Below are 14743 nucleotides of genomic sequence, written 5' to 3'. Positions count from 1 at the left end.
ATAATAATAATAATAATAATAATAATAATATTAAAAATTATAATCAGCAAAATATAATAATACTAACAATTATTATTACGATAAAAAAGAAAAAAGTAATAATATCTATATTGATGGCGCAACGTATGAGTAGGCAAACATTTTCATGATTTTATAATTAAGGAATCTATATGTTTCAATGGTAGTATTATCAATTTCCCGATTTTTTTGATACTATTTTTCTCTCTAGAAAACATAAGTATACACGTACATTACCGTGTTGATTCCTGAAAGTTGTTGAAACATTTGCAAACTGCAACCAACAAGGAGTGCTCTTCTAACACAGGGAGTCTGTAACATTTGTATAAATATCGGCTTGTTAGCTGAAATAAAAAGAAAAAAAACATTTTATGAAATATTGGATTTTTATTTTTTTTCACTAGACATCTTATAAAAGCAAAACACGTTCTAATCCTTAATGTGCATTTTGAACTTCCCATGTACGTGGTTGGTACCCTTTTGACAGCATACCTCTTCCTCATTATTGAAATATTAACGCAGGCACCAATTCCAGTCCGTGATCATGGAAACCCGTACTCTATTTTTGGTCAGGATCATACATATACAAATCAGCTATTGTTTTATTTATCACGTAAAAACGTTCACAAGCAGACAAGAAAAAGGAAAACGATAGGTGCCACTAATAGAGCATGAACTGTTGACCTTTCCGGTGCACGTGCGTTCTTCTCCAGTTTATGTTGTGGCTTGTTTTGTTATATCCATTTTTTTGTGAATCGTTGCTAGTCTATCTTTTGTTGTTGTGTTTTGTTTCTTTTTTATATCTGTATCTTCTTTTTGTGTCGGAACTTCCCTTTTAATGTTGAGTGAGAACTGTACTATTTCAAGTAATATGTATACTGCGATAGAAAAATTTAAACGACACCATATATTTTATTTGTGTATTGATTTTCAAATTGACAGACGGTACAATATAAGTTTACTTATTGGGCGTCACTGTTGGTCGATTTAGACTCGTACTCGTATGCAAGTCGAGTAGACGAAACGATAAGCCAAGTGGTATAATTTACTATATGATATATTGATAATTTTTTCTTACACACTTATGTTTTACGTCAACACGGATATCTCATATACATTTCAGTGAACTTGATATGAAATTCTACAGAGATGTTTTTTCATAACTCGATTTTCCTTCGTTAAAATATACGCTGATTTGGAACTCACAACGTAGATATATTATGATATAAAATATACAGAACTCGCGAGGAAAATTAAAAAAAAAAAGAAAGTCCCTTATCAAATAAAAAATTAGCATCACCAAATGGATAACAACTGTCATATGCCTGACTTGGTAAAGTCATTTTAGTATGTAAAACGTAGTGGATTAAATCGGATTTTATAGCTAGTTTAACCTCTCACTTGTATGACAGTCGTATAAAATTCCATTATATTGACAATAATGTGTGAACAAAATAAGAAATGTTCAAAGTTCAGGGTACAACAGTCATCATTGTGTTTTTATCCCTTAATTATCAGGTGAGCACCTCCAGTTTACACAGATCACCGACTAAGTTAAAAAAGAAAGACTTTAGAATAGGTTTCTTTATTTCTCCTTCAAACACGAGGAAATTTAGGGTCGTGCTGACGGCTAGTTGAATTTGAGTCTAATAATGTGTCCGAGTAGGAAGATAGATTTACACTTCTTCAAATGCTATCAAACATCATCTCTAATCCAAGAATCATGACAAAGCAAATACATGTCCAATATTGGTTTGTTAAATATATAAATTGACGATGGCAGCTGGTAAGTGTATACGAACATGAACATAATTGCAAAGGACAATTAGGACTCGACGGAAATGAATGTCATTTATTTTTGAAGTCGTGTAGGCTTGTTGTTATTCTAAATCAAGATACAACCTTAAGGATAAATGGCAATGAATAGATACTGGGATTGACTAATAGTGGGATTTAAACTCATTCAGAAGGCAATTTTAGATAACTGGGAACTTGTAATTGAACTTCCGGTGTGTAAATTCACTATGCGATATAAATTGGGGAAAAACTTTCAAGTAATGCAAAATGAAAATTAATTCAATCAACACAGAATACTGTAGTTAGAAAAGACTTGCATTTGTTAAACTAACTGACTTATTTTCCAGTCTTAAATGGGAATCTGTAATTAAAAAGTAACTTGTTTCAATTACTCTTGTTTAGTAGTCCATCAAACTTAAATGAATCACATTTATTGTGAATGGCTGAGGAAATTTTGTATGAATATATTGACATCGACAATCCCACCAATGTTTGATTTAGCAGTAATTTCGTAGTTACTTTATCCTTAGTGAGACGTGGCTTTTCAATTGATTGGAGCATTAATTCTGTATCAATTCAAAATAATCCACACAGCTGAACTACTTAGAATAAGAACTGCAAAAAAGTTTCGATTTTGTTTTGAAAGTGAAAGATCTTCTCACCTTTCCAAGGAATATATCAGATTGTCCCTAACTTGCAGTGTTTTGCGTTTGTCTTTCAGGCAACTATCGTTTTGCCATGGCGATATGTGCTGAATTTCTTTTGTTTTTTTTTGTTGCCCCGTGTGTATTTTTGCTGTTTAATGAACTTGTTTCGCATAAAAATATAATTGTGCTAAATGTGTGATCATATTTGTTAAAATTGACATCCTCGACTTAGTAACACTAGGACTTACTTATTGGTCTTGTATAAATTATTGACAATGTTTTAATATAAAACTACCATAGAAATCATTGCAGTGTCATAATAAGTTTTGTAAATAATGACGTCAAATTCGGTGTATATGTCACTCCCAATAACGTCCCTTCATACCTTCATATCATGTGTGATGCAGGAATTTTAAGATCAAATGTCGCTTCTATTGTTCATATAGATTATTAGATGGTGGTCATATACAGCTTCTCTTAAAGATTAAAATCTGACTGAAAGCTGTCCAATGTGTTCATGCTAAAGAACGATTTGTTGATAAAGAAAAATGAGAAAGATCGATAAATAGACCATACTAGATTACAATGAACATTAAAAAGCCAAAGTTTCAGAGCCAAGACGAGTAAATAAACTCATCATAGACACCAGGACTAAATTTAGTATTTACGCCAGACGCGCGTTTTGTCTACAAAAGACTCATCAGTGACGCTCGAATCCCAAAAGGTTAAAAAGGCCAAATAAAGTACGAAGTTGAAGAGCATTGAGGACCAAAATTCCTAAAAGTTTTGCCAAATACAGCTAAGGTAGAAAAGCCTTAGTATTTCAAAAAGTTCACAATTTTGTAAACAATAAATTTATAAATATAACCATATCAATGTTAGTTTCGTTAACCGATTTTTTTGTTTAAAACATCATTTAAACAGAAAAAAACTTTCATCAAAGAAACTATCTATTCATTCCATTATCCCAAATTGAACCATACCTTCACACAGAGTTAAATAACCTTCAATAATGTCACGTATCATTCTATGACTGGACTACAGGTAGCAGATTTGCTGACATTATCTGTTGCTCGAATTTGAATCCACTTATCATTAACAGCAAATTCCAATTCTGACAGTTAAGTATGTACGTCGTGTCAATACAATACAATATCTTTATTTGCATAACCATTGCAGATACATAGGTACAGAGAGGGTGCAAAATATGTACATGCATATGCATCTATTAACAAAACATGTATCCAATATAGTGGTTTAAAGAAAAATGAGAAAGATCGATAAATAGACCATACTAGATTACAATGAACATTAAAAAGCCAAAGTTTCAGAGCCAAGACGAGTAAATAAACTCATCATAGACACCAGGACTAAATTTAGTATATACGCCAGACGCGCGTTTTGTCTACAAAAGACTCATCAGTGACGCTCGAATACAGTGGTTTAAAGAAAAATGAGAAAGATCGATAAATAGACCATACTAGATTACAATGAACATTAAAAAGCCAAAGTTTAAAACAAATTACATTTGATCCAAGAGGATCTACATGTTTATTTATACATTTTATCTTTGACTTTTTGTTACTTTGCTCATCGATTGGTCACAATAGCGTTTACTTACAAGATTGTTGCTCGTTGTCCTCTGTTCTAAAGCTACTTTTTATAGCTTGAAATTCTTCCTCGATGTCAAGCTGACCTCTCATGCTTTGTAATACTCTTCTGGCTTTCTCTTCATATTTATTTTTAATTAGCCAACGAGGACTTTCAGGCATAAATACGAAGCCCAGAAACTGAATAAAAGATGGTATTCCAGCAAGTCCTAACATATACCTAAATCAAATAATGATATACATATGAGATTTTTATGTGCTTGTAGAAATAATCGTAATATCTGCAACAGGGAAACCTTCTCTAAATTCTAGAGAATAATAATTCATCAAAATATATACAAAATGCAGTTTCTATAAACATTTCAATATAGATTAACAGTTAACTGAAAAACATATTTGTCATTATGGTTGCAAATCCTTTCCGATTTAAATGCGTATTTACAAACTTTTGGGATGAGCCATAGATGATCAACTCATTGCACAACTCTCTGTGTATACACTACACTCTAGGCTGATATAAGAGTCTAACGATGAAACGGACATTTTATATGATTACAAATACCAGTATTTCACATAGCAATATTAACTACGTTATCAATATCAATATAAATTGAACACACTACTTAGATAATTATAACTATTATATAGTTAATTTGCGTGTATTTGTCACCCCCTTGTTCTAATCTATTGAATCTAAAGGCAAAATATAAAATTATGACGGTTTCTACACTTTCATTTAGATTTTCTTTTGTTTCAATCGTGTTCATGTGATGTGATGAACTGTTTGAGTTTGCGACTGAAAGTGTCGAGACTAATTGCTTTGACGGTATTTGGTTACTATTCCATCATTTATATCTTGTGTATGTCATCAAATTATTTTTCAGTAATTTTGTATTTCATATATCAAATAATATTTCCGTATGTTTAGGTCCTTGTAATGAATATTGCACAGGCAACGTATAGGTGTATGTATCTTTGTACATGTAATTTGATTTATACCTGTTACCATTATTGCTAATTTGCATTTGGTATTTAGAAAATTAAGAGATATTACCATTATTCTACATTAGCCCTAGTCATTTTTCATTGGAAACTAAGTTAAATTATTCGTTTATATTAATTCTTTAATGCTGTGACCGACCATTAACCCGTGTCCATCACATCAACTGCTATCAGTATTCTCAACCGAAGGTGATAACACAAATTCTTATATCTATATCTGGTAATAATTGCAATATTCATTACTGTGTCTCTTTAACGTGAATTATATTGTCATTAAATTGAGTTTTATCTGATTATATATGATCTTATTTGTATGGGTATAATATAAGATAAAAGATGATATTTCCGTAAGTCTGGCTCTCTTATTATCATCTTTGTATATACAAAGGTCAAACCTGCTGTGCTGGAATAGACATATTGAAAAGCATTTTTATGTCAAATGACATTTTATATGAACACGTGAAAGGTATTATTTAAGATCAAACAAAAACAACACGTGTTTCTTCAATTATCGTCTTTACGTGCGAACATTATCAAAAGCAAGATGCATTTGTTTAAATAAAATACCCATACACATTAAAAGTACAGCAAAGAAAAGTTCCTTCCACAGTGTTAAATTGTGTTGATACCACACGGAGTGGTGTACTTCATATGATTAACAGTCCTTCATCAATGGTTTATTCCTATCCATGGGATGTACAATGTAGTACAGTAAAAAACCCGATAAAAAAACCAACACAAAAAAAAAACAACTAAAAAAACTCCCTCAGAAGTATGAATATTAAAATGAAAAAAAGGGATTATTTTATAAAGAAAACAAGAAAACCGTTTAATCGAAATCCGATTAAAAAAATCAATGCGTACATGAAGACTACACAAATATTGCTTTTGTGCCTTTGTATCGTTCTCAGAAGCATTTGCGGCTAGACTCTCTTAAATGAATACTAGTTTTATGAAATGCCAGACACAATTATAACAAAATTGACATATAAATATGACGGGTTTATTAGAACTAAATATATCAGATATAAATCATTGTTTATACAGACAGAATAAAATGAAAATAAAAACACATCTGGTAAGTGTAAACATCTGTTTAAAAACACGTACCTCCATCCATTTAGTTTATCCGGACTGAAAATCCAATCAACAACATTTGCAATAAATTGTCCAAACGCTACCATGGCAATATTGGTTGATACGATTCTTCCACGCACATGAGATGGGGCACATTCCGCTAGGTACATTGGTATCGTTGTTGATGTTAAACCTGAAATATGATATGTGTTTGCTTTAAATTGTTAACACAAAGAAGAATGAATTACTACTCTAAATTCCACAAAGTAACATGAATACAACTGGGTATCAATCTCATTCTTTTGTTATTTATCTTATACTTTTGGCATTTCTCTTTTTTTCAGACATTAACAAATGTGACGTATCAGCATGAACCCATACTATTATTGAAAAAAAAGAGAGAATCCGAGGACCAATCTATGTTTCCAACAGCAAACAAAATGCAAAAGGACAGTAAACCAGCAATAACTATTGGTCTAAAGGCTCCTAACTTGGGGCAGTTTATGTTCGCTTCAACTGAGATATATTCTCCCCTTTTTAACCTGATATTATTCAACTGTCAATCATTGTAATACACGAAAGTAACATGAAAAAACAAAAAAGTGATGATATATTTGTTAAAGTCGATATAAGAGTAAAGACAGAGTATATGCTACCACTATTACTTGCGCGTTATTAAATACATCGCCATTCATGATTTCTCACTCCGTTATTTGAGCGTAAGATGTGTTAAATTCTCAGAACCAAAAATAGTGACTGGGAGTAGCAAACATTTAATTTAACTTATTGGTATAATATTAAAAAGAATCAACAACGTAGATGGTATAATGGAAAAGAAAAACAAATAATTATAAAACTCCATGGCAATCGTAATATATAGTCCCTTCTTTCTGATTTAAAAAATCTTCAAATTATTTACATGTTACAAGTTATGCTAATTCTGATAGCTCTCAAGTACTATGTTTTACTATGTACTTGTTTTATTTTTAGTGTTCATATTTTTCGTGTCGTTATATATCAAAACATATAAGTGAAATATCTCTACAAATTAAGCAACAGGCAATTAACCATAAAAATTCAAATCAATTAACGGAGATGTTAGCAAAATGCTGTTTAAATGAAAATACATTCATAGTAAACAATACAGGATCAGTTAATTCTCAATATATCATACGTGGAAATAAGTGAAACGTGTTCTTTTCAAACCAAACTCGCTAGATAATGATAAATTGTTCGCCTTATATATATTTTGTTACAACAAATATCCGTGCTTACATATGATGAAGGTTTAATTGAGTAATAATGTCATTCTTGTCATGTTTAAAAATGGAGTAACATGTTCCAGAAATTCCATGGGGATTTTCTAAGGCGATGTTTATTTGTATATGCACGAATCTTCAATTTGATACAACACGGTTTATGGAGGGATATTATCTGTTGCCACAAATACAAATGTTTGTCGAATTAAACATCCCCGTGGGAATCAAACTGTTTGTAATAAAAAATGAACAATAATACAGTATACAGAATAATACAGTATACAATGCAAAAGTGCGTGACGACAATCGATGCTTAAAAAATCAAAACGGCAACTGAATGAAGGATTTTTGCAATTGAGTATTATAACATATAATTCAATTTAGGCGAGATAGTTTATATCTTGTATCAAATGTATTTCATATTATAATATAATATAGATTAATGTTTTGTTCCGTACATAGTTAAAACTGTTATCAATATTCTTTAACATTGAGCTAACGCCTATCATATAATATGAGCGTGTTTACAAAATACTTGACTCGTATTGATTTCATGAAATAGTTTGACCAATTGTAATAATGTTAATATATCTCGAGATTTTTAACCTGTATTTGGCCTTAATCTTAAGATGTTGTAATTACATTAACAGTACCAATTTTAATGCACAAGATGAGTATATCGACAACAATTGTCTCTACAGTGATGCTTAAGGCCAAAGTATTTGAAGATCCAAAACGTATTAAAGTATGCAGAGCTTATAAACAAGAAAGGCAAAAAGTTTAGTTAAAGCCAGGCAAGGAATCAGGGCTTTGCATGCGAAAAACTTTTTAATATCACCACATCTGTATTTTAAGTAATGAAGAATTATTAAATCATTACATTGGGAATTTCTTTCAGAGATTTATGCTGCATAACATTGGAATTTTAATCGGGATAATTTTATAAAAAGAAAATAAAAACTACTTAAATTTTACCATTATAATTTTTTTGGTTGTTTAACGTTTTGAATGCCATCCCACGATTGAAAACCACAATACTCATTTCATTCTGACAATTCTATTTATTGAGAAACTGTTGATACAAGCCATTGTTCTCTCGGTAATGATGTTTTCATGAAAGAATAAAATAAAACTATGACGTGCTGATTCCTTTTGGTTTTGACAAAATGTCTGCAGATATCACGTCATCGTGATGTTAATATAGAAAATTACATTAGTAATTAATATTCCTAAATATCGACGTTTTGAGATTAATGAGGTGACAGAACAAAATTATTTACAAAGTTTTCTATAATGAGGACAAAATGTAAGCTTGTCATCGTTTATGTCCTTTTGTTTTATCTTTTTTGTTCTATATCTTAGTCTATTTATAACTTTTAATGACATCTTACTAGATGAAGACAGAGATTAACAAAATAGAATGTTTGCAAATAAATCACAATATGACGGACAAAAACAACTGAAACTTCACTTTCACAAAGAAATTCTTGGTTATGTATACTGTACAGAGAATTTTGCTGTCAGTGAATTAAATGTGGCAATGACATTGTTATCGTCTGAATTCTCAGTTAGCCAAGATAGTTATACGGGTGATTTAAAGGATAATACAATGTATTGCATAATTTGATGGTTAAAACCATTTAGCTCTTTCCTGCTTTCTAGATCAATTTATGACGGATTTATCAATCAGCTATTAAATGTTGTAATTAACCTTTAGATATTCTAGTTTGTATTCATTGATATAACTGTAAATAACATTTCTTCCAATCCTTAAGCAGATCCAAATCCATTATGTAATGGGAAGGAAATTTTAAAAGCAGATTGAATCAGAATTCATTATATAATGTGAAAGAAATTTAATACCATTCCAAGCGAAGACTCTTTGAAATCTGAAACCAAATTAAGTTTTCATTTATTTTTGCATTCTACTTAGTAAATGTTCAAATGATATCTTTTATCCTGATATGACATTACGAGAATGTGCTGAATTCAATAATTTTCCGTCAAGAAAATAAGTATCAAAACAACAGTTAAACTACCTGTTAATGCAAACTTCTCCATTAACCTTTTTTCGTGAAAATGATAATAGCATTCACACCGGAGACAATATTATCATAAAGCTGTGTTTTTGTATGGAAAACAATTACCTTATATGTTGTTTGGTGAATTTATTTTTCAGCAGTCAGTTGCTTCAATTTTCCTTGGAGTAAAGTATTTTTGTGATTTTTGCTATTCGAATGGTTCATAACTGTTCTTACCCGCAGATGCTATTCGTTTTATTCTATTCTTATGATGCCATCAACTATTTGACATTTGACGTTAATCAATCAAAATTATCAGTCTTTTATCAAACTACAGTCTTGAAACCTGTTTTAAGAATGCCATTGCTTTCAAAAAGTAAAATTTTATGATAATCTTATGCGTATATATTTAAACATTTTTAAGATGTTTCAAACCATCGTTTCATAATTGTGTGAATTGCACGACGCTACAAATGTGGTATCTTAACCTTTTCAATATGTTTTCCCAAGTAACATATGGTTAATGTTTAAAGACAATTACCACCGGGATATTTTATTGTTATAGCAAATACTCTAATCAATTCAATGAAAAAAAAATAACATCCTTCTATAAATGGTTATGCTGGAATATCAATACTCCTTTATGAACAAGTGCATACTTACGGTATTGTAAATTTACACTACAAGTGTCAATATAATTTGATTAACAATTACACCAGTATGTTCAAAGCTAATACTGGTATTAATGTGAGATGAAGCCAACATGATACCATACAAGTCTTCCATTAAACAAACTTAATTGTAAATTAACGCTAACATCATTCAGTTCATACTATGGTTATACGACAATAACTATGTTTCAAGCTGGCTCCGTGAGTGGTTACTTTTAAACGAGTTTATATAAGGAGATTTAACAAGGTTGGATGTAAGACTGTAAGTGTCCAAACAACCCGTCGAAGGTTGTATGACTGGAATACAATTCCTGTTTATTGTAAAATTATCACAATTTATTAACAACACAGGTTTTTTTTTTAAACTGGAAGTAATTTTGAAAATCATACGAACAGCTAAAAAAAATAACCGACTAAACAGCTACGAAAGTAAATGCTTGATAAAACACTTTGCGGATTTAAGATCACTTCGACAGCAGCCGTTTTACAGCTTTTGACTCTAGCGTGCCATGTAGAGTTTTTTTTTTATTAACTTAACTACTTAGCATGAGAAAAATGTTTTCCTAAACCGACATATTCAGCCTTGGTACATTTTGAATCTTTCAGGTCAAATTCTCTACACAATATGTGTTGTAACTTATCTCAGTGAAAGACATTTTGCGTATTCGTAGGTTTTTATTTAAGACATCAAAAGTTTAACATGTAATTTTCAAAAGTCTTACTATTTCAATTTTTCGTGATTAGAAGAACTTAAATGATTAAGTGGTTATTTGCGCACGCCAAAACAAAAACAAAACCCAAAAGTAACAATAATAATTGTTACGATGAACAATTTTGGTCTCATCCCAACCAGCCCATCTTCAAAACAAGATAATCACTATTTTTTTGTGATTTCTGAAACAGGGTTACCCTAAGTAGAGATGTCTAGTGCATAACATTCGGTGTTTTATTTATTTTCTGTCCTTGTTTTTAAATTCTGGTATTCGTGCTAAGTAATTACATGTTTTGGTTAGCCCAGCCTTCTAATGTATATCTTGCACTTTTGCGGCTTAACAATTACCTTATATTAGTTATTGGAAGATTCATTAGTTCTAGCGTGTTATGGTCTTGATATTTGTATCTTCCTGTCTAAACTACTAAATTGTTTTTATTTACAATTCTCAGCCTCAATCGGAATGTCTGGATTACTTGGTAAATTAAATAAAATGTTACTTACACCAGATACAAATAAGTTTGAAATTTCTTCTTGAGAAAAAAGATGGTATTAACATTTCAATTTAGGTGATGTTTTTTGTTTACAAAACTTTGAATTTTACGAAAAACTAAGGATTTTCTTATCCCAAGCATAGATAACCTTAGCCGTATTTGGCACAACTTTTTGGACTTTATGACCTTGGAATATTAGTGAAAATTGCATAAAAATTCAGAATTCAACTAGAAGACTAACATGGTAATCGCAACAAATGTGACAAAATATTGATATATTTACATTCGTGACATGGATAAAAATGATAACTGTGTCACGGGTATACTCAAAAGTCTTGAAATATTAAAAGAAGTTCCTTGTGGCCATGTTAAATTTGATTCTTTTTCAGACAGCTTCATTACATTAACTAATGTACCTAGACTAAGTCCTCTTGAATGCCCAACTTTTAACAACCTGAAGCGTTTTGATTTGTGGATTTAAAAATTGAAAATAAGGAATAATCCCAAGTTGATCATCAATTTATAATACTTTTTTCTGTCTTGTAATGTTTTTACAATAATCCAGAAACGGAAAGTAATATAACAAGTTCTATAAATAAATTTTCTCCGTTTCGAGTTATAAAATCATAAAAGCATTCTTTATGTGCCGGAGTATGTTATTCAGTGGTTGTTGTTTGATTCGTTATATAATCTTTTTTGTTTTGTTTATTACTTTGTACACACATAAGACAGTATATTTTTTTATTTAAGTTGTCTTACATTTTGTTATGTCGGGAATTTGTATGAAGTACAATACGTCATGGCTTGTCTCATTGTTGAAGGCTGTACGATTACTTGTATTGCCTAACATCTATGCCATTCGGTCTCAGGTTGATAGTTTTCACATTGCCAATAAGACATTGCCTTATTCATATGGTCATATATTTGTACAGCTGCAGTATATTATGCAGCAAATTGATCTTTGATCTTTAACCTAAATTCGTCCAAGTTTGGAAATTATTTACAAACGTATAGTATAGATACAAATAATATCGTGAGTCAAATTAATAAGGTTACTTTTAAGAGACTGTCGTAAAATTAGGGGCGCAAGGGCTTCAAATGGTTGAGACAGAAAGTAGAGTATTGAAAGACAGAAATTTAAGACGAAAAAATAAGCATTAAAATAAAAAAACTAGAAAATCAGAGGAGCCGCTTTTCTAGTATTGTATGCATTCGATGTCTTTAACGATGCCTCGTATCGTGATAAATGGGATAATATTGATCTCAATAAAAATATTAAGTTGCACCTTGCGACATATTAATGCGCAAAATTTGAAACCTTTTCGTAGTTAAGACTTTAATTAAATCATGTTTTTATTGTCCTTTTAGCATGGGAATGAGGATACGCCGAACCTTCCAGAACACCTTAGATGACTTCTGGTTTTTGGTTGGGTTCGTTTTGCTCAATTTTGAGTTTTGTGAGTTGTGTTTTATATACTGGTATTTTTTAAAGCTTTTCTGTTTGTTTGATTGGTTGTTTTTGTCTTGACATTGCTTTCGCATTATGCGTTTTTGTTTCCGTTTTTGTTTGTGATCCTGATTTGATTTCTCTGAAAACTGAACAGCGATGTACTACTATTGCCTTTATTTAATCTTTCTCTTCTCTTTTGATTAACCTCAGATAGTATTTGATTGAGAGTTAAGCCCAATTTTCCATATATTTGCTTCTCTTTTCGTGTCAACATCGGAAAGTACTTAAAACTTTGTGGAGTTGCAAATTATATAGTTCAAACAAAATATTTTCAATTATTTTATATATATTTCCATAAAACTAAATAAATTTGTGTCTCTTTACTCACACTTGTCTAGACAAGGAACCGACTTAAAGATTGATATACATGTGGTTCAACCACGTGTATATAATTGAAGTCCCATATATCTTTCTAGTTCATTCAACTGTCGATATATCACGATATTTTTTTTATTATGTAGATCAGTAGAAAGACACGTGCGACAATCGTACAAATCAGTACAAAATAACACATTTTTAATTAATCAAGAAATTCTCATTAGAAAACCATAGACGACAATACCTTATATGTTTGTCTTGAGTAATAGCTTATATATACTTCCTTATCCATTATTATTTTCTTCATCACTCATTTTGAATTTATAGCTACTAAGTAGATACTAAGTGTTCCTACAAGGTAATGTTTCAGCAGCACAGAGAAACATATGATGTTAAAACGTTATATTCAAACTGAAAGCAAAATTACCGAATATATTTATTCCGCAAAAGGGTTATTTTCCAAGTCGTGCAATCTTCTTTATTATCTAAACTCCAAGCATAACAGTTCCATGTGTGTACTGTGATGAGGTTCTAAAAATATAATGGTTTATTTCGAAATAAGTTATCAAATTATCAACAGCCCCCCCCCCCCCCCCCCCCCAAAAAAAAATAAAGATGCCCCAACCTAAAATCTGACAAAATTTATATAAAATTAGAGTATTGATAAGGAAAGCATTACCACAATCATAATCCTGATGGAAGTAGTACTATAAAAAAATTTAAAGACGCGCATCGATGAAAGAATTGATATAAAAAGCATGCACAAAATGCACAAAATGCCATTATGCATCAAATCTGTATCATCTGCAACATTTTGAAATTATGTAAATTTGAAAATTGATGAAAAATGTCAAATACGTGATATCGCCCTACTTTTTTTTAAAATTTTACTTAAAGTATCTAAATCAGCTAAGTTTTGAAATTCTTCTGGATACTAAGTATCACAGGCCTTCTTGTGTCATTATTCAAAATCACAATCAAGCCATAAAACATAATGCATAAATTTGCGATAAAACTAAAGACAAGCCGATCATATAACCTTCATTGAACTGTATGAATATTGAACAAATGTCAACATAAATCAACTACATTCTAAATTACCAGGAATCTATCAATATTTCTAAGTAAGATAATCTTCACTTCAAACGTATCCATTTTACCGAGGAACTGAAGCCTAATTACTAATCATATTAAAAGCAATGAAAAATAATGACGAAAAAGAGACGAATATTTCATTGGAACTGTCTTTCGTGAGGTTTAATGATTAGCTATAAACTAAGTGGATTACTTCCCGCTTAATATGCTTATCTTGTATTCGATTTTGTAATTACAATGAACGACTTTGTATGATTTTACTTTTTATCTTTACTTGTTGTTTTTACAATTTTTTAAATTATGAAATAGGAATAATGGACAAATTACTCAAAGATTTCTTTGATCACAAAATATGATTTATTTTTATTTTTAAGATCAGTACAAGTCTGAAAACTGTCATACTGTATCTTAGAACGCACGATGTACCAATCTATAGTGAGCAGTAAAATATCATGAACGAGTCAGACAAAAAAGAATGCTGTCTATAGAAGAACCCGTTACTGCAAGTAAGG

The 14743-nt window shown here is 30.6% G+C and overlaps 1 protein-coding gene across 1 annotated transcript in view; it reads right to left on the bottom strand.

The window, feature by feature from the left end:
• LOC134724011 (proton myo-inositol cotransporter-like) overlaps positions 1 to 14743 on the bottom strand; it is a 71178-nt gene that overhangs the window by 12991 nt on the left and 43444 nt on the right. Inside the window, exons 2-4 of the mRNA XM_063587427.1 lie at positions 6185 to 6344; positions 4084 to 4292; positions 251 to 362 (exon numbers count right to left, since the gene is read on the bottom strand). Of these exons, the coding sequence (XP_063443497.1) occupies positions 251 to 362; positions 4084 to 4292; positions 6185 to 6344 (481 nt within the window). The remainder of the gene's footprint in view (positions 1 to 250; positions 363 to 4083; positions 4293 to 6184; positions 6345 to 14743) is intronic.

The sequence above is a fragment of the Mytilus trossulus genome, chromosome 1 (assembly GCF_036588685.1).
Source record: "Mytilus trossulus isolate FHL-02 chromosome 1, PNRI_Mtr1.1.1.hap1, whole genome shotgun sequence".
Classification (NCBI taxonomy): domain Eukaryota; kingdom Metazoa; phylum Mollusca; class Bivalvia; order Mytilida; family Mytilidae; genus Mytilus; species Mytilus trossulus.
Note: the sequence above shows the minus strand (reverse complement) of the source record. Positions and strands in the feature narration are given on the sequence as shown.